This window comes from Hypomesus nipponensis, chromosome 16, assembly GCF_054491055.1.
Source record: "Hypomesus nipponensis isolate SF chromosome 16, ASM5449105v1, whole genome shotgun sequence".
Lineage (NCBI taxonomy): Eukaryota > Metazoa > Chordata > Actinopteri > Osmeriformes > Osmeridae > Hypomesus > Hypomesus nipponensis.
The window spans coordinates 6,666,826-6,679,983 of NC_140376.1; the positions used below are offsets into that span (position 1 = coordinate 6,666,826).

Below are 13,158 nucleotides of genomic sequence, written 5' to 3' on the forward strand. Positions count from 1 at the left end.
TGTAATCTGTTCCTCAGCTGGACCCTGGCTCCCCTTCAGAAACACCCTGCGTTGCTAAAGATTGTGCGGACCCAGCATTGTAGGTAATTGTCCTCGTTTACGACTCACTGATGAACTCAGTCATTGATCAAGGCTTCCGCATCTTTTAGACATTCCTCACGTCTCCATATTTCTTACATTCCGGTGCTGCAACGACAAACATTAAAATGCCTCTCGTTGGTCTCCCGACGTTCACCGCCGCCGGTCTGAACCCCAATGAGTGTGCCGTCCTTTTCACTGGACCCACAATTTTCTCTCCTCCAATACTCACACAGCCCACTACATCTAATCACACTGCATGCAATGTTTGCTGCACAGGCAGCTAAGCGCAGTTGCGAAAGCTTACCGCACAGTTCTGCTGCGCCGTCAAACTTCCACCGCTTGTTCCTGCGCTGATGGATCTGACTGACGCTCAGATTGTAACAGTTAATATTTGGAATCAAAGTTGAGGGACTTTACCTCCGTTCGTACACCATAATTGCCCCTCGGGGGGGAAATGAGAGAAAGGTTGCTAGAGGTTGGACGATCGCCTCTGTCGATGGAATTTGTTTGCCCCAGGGCAATGATTAAAACGGTGGCAGCAAATTCAGAGGGTTTCCCAACAATTCTGCTGACTTGGCATCCCTTACTTTGCCATTAGACTCTGTGCGTCAACGGTGAACACTACACTCTTGAGGAAATCCAATACTGTATCCAAAGCAAGTTATTTCGTGACAAATTGCCATCAATGTGTTATTTTGTATTAGCGTTCTTGCGATAGTGATCGAGAAACAGCGGTCTGTTCTACCCTTTAAATGGTGCACATCTGGTCAAAGGAACTGTCTTATTGTAGGATAACTACTGGCCTTTGATTAAGATGTTATGCTGGATAGAGAGCGAGACAGAGATAGATGGAGAGGAAGAGAGAGAGTGCGTGTGTGTGTGTGTGTGTGTGTGTGTGTGTGTGTGTGTGTGTGTGTGGGTGTGTTTGTGTGTGTTTGTGTGTGTTTGTGTGTGTGTGTGTGTGTGTGAAGACAGAGTAGTTACAAAGACTACCATGAGAGGGATCTCGTATTCCATGTTCAGATTATTTTATTAAGAGTGGGAATAAATCATCGTTCTTGTTGTTATATGGGATGTGGTGAAACATTTGATTTAATCATTTTTGCTTTTGACATTGGGATGTGAAGATTACACTGGGGTTTTCCATTTATCAAAAATGTTTCAGAGCGCACATAAATCAACCGTTATGTGATAGCCTATCACTGCGCTCTCATCGCCCATGTAACGTATAACACCTAAATAGGCTATGTAATGTATCATAAATATGCGTCACAACCAGATTTGAGCAGAGTGAAATATGTTGAATATGTATGATGATTCATTAGTCTTCAGAATACACGAGGAGAGTAGTGACAGGACGAGTGGCAGTTTAAGCCAGATTGATGGCGCTTTTAACTTTTAGTAACCTTCCAGTAAAAAAGAAAATAAAAATACCATAGGCCTACACACGCTAACCCTGTCAGTAGCAACTTAACTCAAGTAAAGCCAACTCTAGGAGAAAAAACTTTTTTATTTACAGTTTAGTCTGGCAGACAATGGAGATTGAAAATGATTGACGTTCTTTGCTGGCAGTTAGTTCTAGCCTACTGCCACTGACCAATAACGAGCCTTTATAAAACAGCAGGGAGTCGCGCCACAACACGCGTAACGGCCATGTCCCCAGATCCTGGCAGTTTGTCCATAGAATGGTATTGGCTATGGGTACAAAACGACTTCTAAATTTTGGTACCAAGCACCACACCTTGGTCAGGATATGTCCGCGATTTGAACGTACTTTCTTTCACGTTATAGGCTGTGTCGTGTTTAAATGTACGAGTCTGTGTTGTATCTAACTAAATGTACACATTTAAGAACCTATCACTGCATCCACTTCATAAATCTTATATCCAAGAAAAATTATTTTTTAAATATTGTTTTATCTTCCTTTCTTCAGGAATGCTGTGGACGGGAATAAAAAGTTGTTTGCCATTTACGACACAAGGTAATTATCACCAACGATCTATGTAACTGTTGTATTCTGGATAAATCTGTCAAATAAAACACTAGTGATCTGTTCAATCTCTTTTAATGGAACAAGGTCAGGTTCAGTTTCAAAAAGGGATATCTGTAACACAAAGAAATTGGTTGAAGGGAACAATCAGCTAAAGATCGTTGTCTCCCCTGCAGCGATATCAGCTTGAACACTGATATCCCCTACGGCTGATTAGAATAACATAGCTTTCCCTGTGAATCCATCGAGGGAGGAGAGTAAAGGAAGAGTCACAAACATTTTCACTCATAACTTCTTCCACGAGGCTGGAGAATCCAGAACAGCTTCACTAAAAAGATACAACTTTGCTTTAACGCAAACTCTTCCTAGCGCAGATGCACGCCGCCCTTCACAGACCAAGGTTGAAGACGTGCTTCTCCTCTCTCTGCCCACACTTCAGCTCCGCGAGTGAAAAGCGCTGGGCCTGAGAGTGCGAGTGGGTGCTGCGCGTGTGGAGGTGCTTGCTGGGTAGAACCTGACAGGGCTCTCGTGTTATCTATGTAAACCAATGATGCATTCAAATATATTTATACACATATTGTAACACAGGCCCAAGACCAAATGGTAACAGTTTTACACAGGTCAAAGAAACTCCCTATGACGATGTTTGAATATGATATAGTTCAATTTCTTTGTTAGGGAATATCAATTGATATCTGTAAACCAACAGTAAAACATCTTAGAGCTGAACATAATCTCCCACCAAGAATTGTTTGTAACCTATTATCAAGCCTTTCATTGGGCTTTGGAATCCGTCTAATGCAGCTCCCGGAACCAACCCACAACCGTCTCCTCTCCAGGGCCAGAAGAAGCCCATTAGAGGCAGGCAGTCCGCAGAGCCTAGAAAACTAATGGAGTATGGATATTTAGATCTCCTCGAAACCATTGCCATGGACCTCAACACACACACGCAAACACACCATGGGTGCATACAAAAAGACACAGACACACAAACACAGGCGCACAAACACATGCACACACACACACCAGGCCACTTAAGTCATTTATGTTACATAAAAAACAACTCATTTTTGCACATAGCTCTTTGTAAGCATGAGGATGGTGAGAGGTTTATTTTAGGAATCGTAATGATCCGCAGTGTTTAGTGTCCTTATTCCAACCTCTTACGTCAGTCTTTCAGATTTAGATCATATCTTCGATCCTCGTCTTGAGAAGAAAACTATAGTATGAATTCTCATCAGGGGACTAATTCCCACTAGTGACAGCTAGACTGATATTCCGCCCCGTCACATTTGACTGGATACGGGGGACACTCACCCATGACTCTTTGTATTGGTCCCTCTCACTTTTTACTCACCAAAGTCACGGCACGCGTTCGGGGAGGGGGCAGGTCTCGCGTGAATTTTTCAAGCTTACCCAAATTATTATGTAGCCTAGTGTTTTTAAACGAATAACCGCCCCGTTTGACTATAGCTTACTCCCCCTCGATTCACCAGATTCTCTTAGCAAATGAATGTAGTGCGCCATAGACGACGCTAATGCGGAATAGGCTACTTTAAACCAGTACCCGGGTGAGCGGGGTTGAGACCAACCAGTCGGCACTGAAGCGTCTTATCTTAGGCTATCACCAGAGCGAGAGCACGGATGTTAACCATTGAGACAATTCTCCTGCTGAATGAATTGGTGCTGCCCGGCTCTTGCCTCTTGATGAACTCTCTTGTTCTACCAATCAGCAAAAACGCCTCAACAAGCTCTCAGACTACTGTATCACGTGGCTCCCAGTGCTGGTAGTAGTACCCTATTTCATAGGTAGCCAAATCCCTCAAACTCGAACCCGGACTGCATGGCAAAGGAGAGTATTCTACATTGATGCCGACGAGCCCGCAACCCAAAAAACTAGTGATGACAACATGGATATCTGATGATGGAAATTGTACGCGTACTTTCGGACCGACTCTTGACACTTTCTTGGCGAAATTTTGAAGAACTGTTCACCAACCAAGCTTAACAAAGCAAAAGGCTGCTAAAGACAGTCTAAAAAATGAAGACTTGGCGGAGCCCCAACTACTATAGGTCGCTGCCATCACTGGCATCGGTTTGCGGAAAATGTGTGGTGTTCACCAAATGGGCTGCTGCTCAATAATATTTTTATACTCAAGAGATAAACATCGGATTAATCCATAGTTCTCACCTGACCCAGGGACTTCGGGAGATAAGAAATAAGGTAGTAGAACGCTACTGAAGTAACAGTCTGTGGTCATTTTTTCATTTGTTGAACGCTGGAAAACATTGACATCCGTTCAGTCGCTCAGAGACTACAAGGAATGTGGGGATTCGCGAAAAAAGGGCTATTGGACGTTCTTTCGTTGCCACTAATTGTGGCAGTGATGTGCTGTGCCCAGAGGTAAGTGTTGTAGATGACTGGTAAACTGGGTAACCCGAGTTGTCTCCAAATGGCTGTAATCCTGGTCTCTCTGTTTCAGCGTCAACGAACCGGGGAATATGTCTTTTGTAAAGGACACAGTGGATAAACTGTTGAAAGGTTATGATATTCGCCTTCGCCCCGACTTTGGAGGTACGCAGTAGAAGTTTCTATAACAGTTTTGTTCACAAACGTAAATTATTTAAAGCAAATCATAATCTGGACTGTGCATGAAGTAATGATACACATACTAGTTTATATATGCAGTAACTAAACATATACAATTATAATGACAATTACTGACGACGTTGTTTAATTGCATACTTTTATTTCGTAGGTGCCCCGGTCGCTGTTGGGATGAGTATAGACGTGGCAAGCATAGATAGGGTGTCAGAAGTCAATATGGTAAGTACTTATATTGTTCTTTGTAAGTATTTTTGATAAAGCAATTGTTTATTATTTGTTCATTAGTGTCATAAAGCGTGTGGACGTACACACATCATTCAGTTACCTAACTTCCAATGCTAAGGAAGCAATAGGAGTTTTGCTTAAATGCCTAAAGTCTAAGCATCATTATGTGCCTCTGGAGTGTGAGTGAGAAAGTCATTGCTACAAAGCAGGCTTGCTACAAAGCAGGCTTGCTACAAAGCAGGCTTGCTACAAAGCAGGCTTGCTACAAAGCAGGCTTGCTACAAATCAGGCTTGCTACAAATCAGGCTTGCTACAAAACAGGTGCTCAAGGTTCCCCAGCATGTTCACACAAAGAAGAGAGTTCAGTTTGAGGTAGGTCTGTCCACGTGCTTGTTCCTGACATGCAGTCAATACAGCCTATATAGTTTGTGGCCCCTTGAATCCTCCCAAGGGGGAAAAGAAAATCAATGTTAGTTTTAAAGAAGAAATCTTTAACTGGAAGAAATCAGTTTCCGCGAGGTGGACATGTGCAGTAAATCACCCCGTTGTCCCAGCCAAATACCCTCCTGTTGTGTGTCCTTACATAAGATTGGTGGTGTGTTCACACACATTTTGCTCCAGGTCTTTTTTCGGATCGAGACATATTTTGCTCAGATTCGTTCCAAGTCCAGAAGGTCACTCTGTGCTTCTTCTAATAAAGGCCTGGCTGAACCTCAGGAGGGGGGGGGGGGGGGTTCTGGAGGGGAGGGGGGGCCTGGCTGAACCTCAGGAGGGAAGGGGGGCAGTTTGGACTCCTCTGGGTCCCGTCAACCACCATCCATCTTGGCTCGTTGTTGCTGACGGGGCGCGGCGTCTGATCACATGCTTCCTGGAGGAAATAGCCTCCGACGCGCTGTCCTGACAGCGGTGTATGATGAAGTGCTGTTTTAAGGCAGCGACTGTAGGGCAAAGTCGTGTTGCTGAGGCGCGTGGAGCGACTCAGTCCTCTCCAAGGGAGAGACGGTCAGATTTGTTGGTTTGGTTGAGAAAATAATCTTGTGGCTGATCCACAGAACTTGGTCGTCTGCGGGTGAGTGAACTGCTCAAACGCAGAGTATAGTAAAGGCAAGCCGGTATGCATTACTCTCATGTGAAAATGACCCCTAAAGTGCATTCGTTAAATAAAAAAAGTTCACAACATTTAACTACTCGCATTGGCTTTCAGAGGATAGCAGTGAGGGTTTAGCACTGCATGGCCTGTCATGGAGCTAAAATGGAGATGATGGTGTGTAGAGGGGACCACACCTCGTGGGTTGAGAGTCCTAATCTGCTCTTCTGGGCCAGCTTTCCACTGTCCATCTGAGACCTCTTGGCCGGGCTTTGTCAGCGACCGTGGCAGCTTGACTGTCTGGCAGCAGTGTGGGTCTGCAGCCTGCAGATTGGATTGGGGGAAGTGTAGCCCATTGGGTGGGAGTAACATCCGTTGACAGTCATCAGGCGGGAGTAGAGAAGTGGCGCGAACTGCTATTGGATGGGAGTAACGTGTGATGAAATGTCATTGGACAGGAATGCAGACCGGTGTTAGCAGCTATTGGAGGGAAATGGAGTGTGTTAAGGGGTGCCTGGACTGGAATATAGCACTGCAGGGCTAAATTAGAGGGTAGCTGCAGTGTTAACAGTGACTGGACATGAATATAGTAGTGTGTCAGCTGGAGAGAAGTATGTTAAGTGGACCTCCCTCTGAGTCTCAGGAGAAAGATCTGGAGCTTGCAGCGCAGTGTGCTGTTGCTCTCTGATGTCGAGCTACAATAACACAATCTCTGCCTACGCTAGAAGGCCCTATACTGTTAAACCTTGAAAGTAAACAGCTACTATGTATGTACCATGTGATCCCTGGGTCCATATAATTGGCCCGTACACTTGAAGGTGTGAAAAAAGTCATACAAATATTAAACAGAGAAAAGTAGTAGCGTTTTTATAGTGATTATTATAATCATAGCAGAGGGGGAGGGGGGAGGGGGGAGACCAGGTGGGGGTCTCGTCTGCCTGAGCCCAGATACAATTGGCTGGGCTGGTCCTCCGAACGAGCCAGAAGAAACCAATCAGGGTTGGAGTTGAGCTGGGGGAAAATGCTACATCCAGAAATGAAGATGCCTTGCTCTCTGTGTGTGATAGCTGGCTACAGCTCAGTGGTGGAGCAAGTGATTGTACATCAAGAAGATGCAGGTTCCACACCCCCTCCCTCCCCCCTCCCTGACTCACACACACACACACACACATCCCACCCCCACCCTATATGTCAATTTGGATAAGATTGTCTGCTAAATGAGCACATTATTATTATTATTATGATAGAAGCGCGTTCATTTACATGAGCTCTGCGCAAACCTACTGTCGCCTGGAAGGTTCTCCAGTTTCCTGGCATGTGTTAGATCTTTGTTCTGACTCTACAATTCTTTCTCCTTCACGGGGTTAAAGGATGTGGTGCACCAAAGATTTTGTTTAGTGGGCTGTTCAGGGCAGCTTATGCACCACAGTGTAGCTGGACAGAGCTGTCCATGGTGCTGAACTCTCTTTACCGTCAGAAAGATGAACCTCCCAACTAGGCCCTATAACCTATAGGTGCGTTTAGTACTTGGGCGGTTCTGAATCTTCTTCTGGCCTAACTTCAGATTCAGGCACATTCTGACTGTGAGAGGATCTGCGGAATATAGATTCCGTACCCGCCACAAAACCGAAATAGCATCACCCTCTGGATGTGTTTGTCTCATCTGCTGGAGAGTGACTGACACATCAGGGGTCTTCTCACGGTCCCTCTGACGGATGTCCGACGATGATCACTGCGCGCATAAATAGACCGTCTCCATGGTTATGGCCGATATCCCACGGAGTCTTCAGGTGTGAGCGCTGAGTCGTCCGTCGAGATGGACACAGGAAGAATGACAGCAGCGAAATAAAGAGGGAGAAGACCCCCAAAAAACGAGATAAACATCTGACAAACTATTTGAATGTACGTGCGGCGCCGAAGCGGTAGCGACGCGCAGACCCCACGAGAGCGTCCCGGTGCGAGTGAAAGTAGAACATCATCTGAGTCCAAACTCTTGGATTATTTTTAGAGATTGTTGATGTCTGGCTCAACCCCATCCCCCTCCCCCCCCACCCCCCTCTCTCTCCCCCCTCTCTCTCCCAAAGGACCAGTTAAAACAACGAGGTCAGTCTAGACTGAAGGGATCTCATTGGCACATTTAACATGGACTGGGATGTGTCGTCTGTCACAGAAAAAGAACCACGTCTCCCCAGTCCAACACTAAAACAGGTCCTCTCTCCCCCGCACTCCCCCGCACTCCCCCCCCCCACCCTCTCCCTCCCCCGTTCCCCCTCACCCCTTCTCCCACGACGGGTTCCTCTCTGCCCTGTTTTCTCACAGAGCGACACGTGACTTGACCAGTGGTCAGAGGGACTCCCAGCACAATAGTTAGACAATACAATGGATCTATACAGTAGATAGCTTAATAATAGATACTGTACTATAGATACCCACTATAGATACCGTAACACATGAAACAGAACTAGAGACTCAAATTCTAGATACTGAATTATGGATACCTTCATACTAGATACTGAACAATAGAGCTATAGAGTATGCAGCCTACTAATAAGTTGTTCAGCATAGCCAGCACAAGTTTTAGATAGACTAGATAGACGTTTGACAGTGTAATTTTATGTGGCATTTAACCCAGTAATAAATGAGGCCATGAGAGTGGAAAATGTGTCTATAAAATATTAAAGATTCTCCCCAGCTGCAACGGTAGTTGCTCACTAGCTCCAAGTTGAGTTTTTTCACCCCCTCTTTGCCCCCTCGCTCTTCACAAATCATGATCGATTCCCTTCTATTGATTAGTCATGGATGAGGTTGATTAGTCCGTCGATGTCAAACACCAGGATGTACAACTGCCATCCTGGTGTGCGTGTGTACCGCAGCAGATCCCATTCTGTCCAGGTGTGTGTTTATAATGATTACAATAACATACTTATTTAGCCGACGCTTTGATCCAAAGCAATGTCGTGGGGGGGGGGGGGAAGACATGCAGTCAAATGCTCTAACCACTTAGCTATACCCTTCTCATGCACGTTTACAAAGTGTGTGTGTGTGGCAAGGTCACACAGAGATTGCCTGGCTGAAAGCTGTGCCGGCTGTGCAGCACTCCAGAAGAGCTGGGCTTGTAATGGGCAGGTGGCATAGCACCATCACAGACGCTGGCTCGTTGATAGCTCCAGCGGATATGGCGTGCTCTTTGCTGAACAAGTCATTTCCCCCCTCTCTCTACTCTCCTCACAGACGGACAAATTGCATCCGATGATTGCAGTTTTCTCTCTCTCTCTCTCTCTCTCTCTCTCTCTCTCTCTCTCTCTCTCTCTCTCTCTCTCTTCTTCCTCTTTCTTTCTGAGGCTCTCTCTCTCCTTCCTCTTTCTTTCTGAGGTGCCATAAAGAATTATATATATTATATAGATTTATAAAACTCAGTAGAAGTGTGTGTAGTGGGAGTGATAGTTTTGGACTGACTGACATTTTTAATGTAAAATGTACATTGGGTTATCTCTCACCTCCTTCTAACACAACTGTTATTGATCCTCCTTGCTTTTATTAAAAAGCTACAGAAATATATTCCAATAAACCTGGACTTTTATATATATAGATTCCGTAGGATGTCAAACACAAAACACACCAAACACATCAGTTATGCCTCCCTCGAGAGAGCGTCACAAGTGCTGTGTAACAGATGACGGTTCGTTCCACCATGCTAGGTTCTGGTGAAAACGGTTGCCTTGGTAACCGTCACCGGTCTCGGTCGGTGCCTCGTGGATTCTTTGCGGCGCTCACCCAGGTGACGAGCAAAGTTGAGGGTGGCCCTCGAGGAGGACGACCGCACTCGCCGTGGAATCAATCAATCGCCGTCAACGTCGACCAACCCCATATGACCTGATGTTGTTCTGACTTGGGAGTTTTCAACAGTTCAAAAAAGACCTCACTTGGTCATTCAAAACAACCGAAACAAAAACAACTACAAAACACGACGCAGGACGAGGCTGTCAGAAATTGTGGGGCCGTTCCCTGATTAGCATTTAAATCCTCCATCTTAACCCCGCATGACTAGTTGTGACAAAACTTGATCGCAGGAGGACGAACTGAGAAGCGTGAAGCTGCTTCTGTCTCCACAGAGAGAGAGAGAGAGAGAGAGGGAGGCACAGAGGTGTCAACGGCATGCTTTCAAACAGAGTCACACAAGGTACCGGCCTCAACCCTGTGTGGGCGAGCTGCGGAGGGCTTGTCGTCAAGGAGATGAGATTTATTAATATATTTCTCACTTCTGCTCGCTCGCTGTCTCTCTCTTTTTTTTATTTTTAGCTTGAAAGCAGCGCCGACTTTTCCCCTGTAATTTTCCAATCAGAGGTTTATTTTGATTTAATGTCGCTTCCAAACGTGTGCGTTGTTAAGTGCCCTCCGATGATAAACGCGAGTTCTCCTGGCCTTCGGCTTAGGGTCCATCTTCCCAGTCACAGCAACAGGTGATTTCACACACAGCTCTGTGGACGTCTGTCTCTGCCGACCAACAGACCTCTCCCCTCGTAGCCCTCGCCAGCTCTTCTCGGCGGCAGCGTGGCTAAGTGTTTATTACTCACTATGACTCAGCCAGATGTGGAGCTGGATAGACTGAAAGGACAGCCATTTTGGCATGTTTACATCATTCACGGCCCTGCTGAAGGGAAGTTGTGCCCTCAGAGAGCTTAGATGTTTTTTCCACGGTGTAGTAGATGTACATAGAACTGCCCGGTCGATGTGTCAGGCCCAGTACCCATCTGCAGCCCCAGAGTTCAGTCCCCCTGGAAGACCTGAGGAACTGAAAATATTGAAATATTAGTGTGGTCTTTCATGACAGAAGCAACATATTGGAAATATGTGCTGTTCTGGGCTGTCTTAACGCGTCAAGTATTAAACGATGACAAATAACTAATCACAATACCTATGTTCGACAACAATCACCTAAAAATCACCGTCAGGAAATTGTGACCACTTGATGGAAATGCAAAATTCTGATCTTGATTCAGAGTCAGATATTCACAGGGCTAACACTGCTGTTCTAAGAACTGGATCTGTTGAGGAACGTTTAGTTGTTACGTTTTTTCCCCCAATTCTGACTGTTCTACTCAAGCAGAGTCAAATAATGAACCAAGGAGCTCTGTGACAAGCAGACGCAGGAGGGTAAGGAGGAGAGGGGGAGGGGGGGGGTGGAGGAGGAGGAGGAGATCTGGGAGAGGAGGAGAAGGAGGAGAAGGGGAGAGGAGGAGGAGAAGAGGAGGAGAAGAGGAGGAGAGTCTCTGCACTGTGCCGTCATCCCCAGCAGATGTCCTGGTGTTGGTTTGATGTAAATCCTGTTTGACTGGCATGCTGTAGCCCTGTGTGCGTGCACGCGTGCCAGCCCTCTGAGTTGATGATGACACCACCATCCCCTCCTTCCTGTGGAACTCATTTATACACTGGTGCTCGGAACACGTCTCTCTCGTCCTCGCTTTCTCTGTCTCTCTTTTCCCCTCTCTCTGCCTCTATCTCTCTCCTTCTCTTTGTCTCTCTCCCTCTCTTTGTCTCCCTCCCTGTCTCTCCCTCCCTGTCTCTCCCTCTATCTCTCTCCTCTATCTTTCCTTCAATTTGTCCCTGTTTTGCACACTATCTGTCTTTGTTTCTCTCTTGTTTCCATTCCTTTTCTTTCTTTTCTCTCTATCTCCTTGGCATCTGTCCATCCATTTGAAAACATAACACGTTTTTCATTTTCTCGCCTCAACTGCTAATTGAAGAAGTTAAATGCGAAGAAAAGTAGAAAGCGCTTGATAAAAATGATATGGCTACTGGGTAATCTAGTAATCATATTAACCAGAGTTGATAGTGATTGTATCTTATTCCCCTCATGTTGAAAGCCTATGGATGTGTCTGATTATAAGATTGCCTCAAGTAGCTTTTCAAATGTCCTTTCAAATAACCAGAACAGTACATATAGATTTGCTTCTCTTTTGTGATACGTTTCCTTAAACTGGTATTGACATTTGAATGCTGTCTCCACATCGACCGAAGGAGCAGATTATTGAGCAGTTGTGTGAACTGTGTGAACTGTAAGTGAAGTAGATTCCTCTGACCTTGGGTACAGCATTTGTCTGAAAAAAAACGAGTGTAACTGTGTGTTTGTGTGTGTGTGTGTGTGGGGGGGGGATGTGTGTGTGTGTGGGGGGGATGTGTGTGTGTGTGTGTGTGGGGGGGGGGGTGTGTGTGTGTGGGGGGGATGTGTGTGTGTGTGTGTGTGTGTGTGTGTGGGGGGGGGGGGGATGTGTGTGTGTGTGTGTGTGTGTGTGTGGGGGGGGATGTGTGTGTGTGGGGGGGGTGCTGATCCATTGTTGTGGTAGAGATTGGAGAGAATAAATATTTCAAGGCAGCGGTTTTGTTCTTTGAGGTGATGTTGCGTTGAATAATTAAGTCTGTATTTCATATCCCGACTACAGTTTAAGAGGTGAACTGGTACAGAGTACAGAAGGGTGGGTTGTCCCCTGGAATGTCTGACAAGAGCTTTCTACAGCGCTTACAATTCTGTTACAGGTCATCCGTCATCGTAGAGTGTACAACTGTACACTGTGAAAGGAAATGAACAAATAATTATACGTCATGAATGTGCTACTTTCAACAGTGTTAAGTTAAACAGTGATGTGTCTATCTCTGCTCTGGAGGGTGTGCTCCGTCATTGGGGTGAGATTGAGAGTCCACCGACTCATCTACGGCTGTTGTGGCAGAACCTCCCCACACAGGCCCAGGCTACATCACCCAATCAGCCAGACAGCCAACCAGCCAGCTAGTTTCCCAGCCAATCAGCAAGCCAGTCTGCCAGCCAGCCAGCTATCCCACACTAGAACTTGACAAAGGAGAAGCTCTGATGAGAATATGTAACGGCTCTCTCTACTCTCTCTACTGGGGGAGAGAACGTTTTCAGCACCCAGAGAGGAAGGATGAAAGCCTCTCTTTGAGGGGGCTGAGAGGGGTGGGTGAGGTGAGGAGGGGTGGGGGATAGGGTAGGGTACTTTGCCAAAACTCCTTCCAGTGCCATGGGTTTTGGCCCAACACATTTCTTGTCATTACAAGACTATTCCCCACAGAGTCAACCACCGTCCGACACTGAAGAAGCATCCAAATTAGAATGCTCTTTGGTTGTTGCTTTCTAAGACAGTTTCACACTTT

At 46.0% G+C, this 13,158-nt stretch overlaps 1 protein-coding gene across 2 annotated transcripts in view; it reads left to right on the top strand.

The window, feature by feature from the left end:
* gabrb3 (gamma-aminobutyric acid type A receptor subunit beta3) overlaps positions 1 to 13,158 on the top strand; it is a 32,874-nt gene that overhangs the window by 5,806 nt on the left and 13,910 nt on the right. Inside the window, exons 2-4 of one of the 2 annotated variants that reach the window (XM_084676336.1) lie at positions 2,015 to 2,062; positions 4,555 to 4,646; positions 4,831 to 4,898. In XM_084676336.1, the coding sequence (XP_084532462.1) occupies positions 2,015 to 2,062; positions 4,555 to 4,646; positions 4,831 to 4,898 (208 nt within the window). Of the gene's footprint in view, positions 1 to 2,014; positions 2,063 to 3,299; positions 4,476 to 4,554; positions 4,647 to 4,830; positions 4,899 to 13,158 lie in introns of those variants that run through there. The other variant, XM_084676335.1, reaches the window with a different exon arrangement.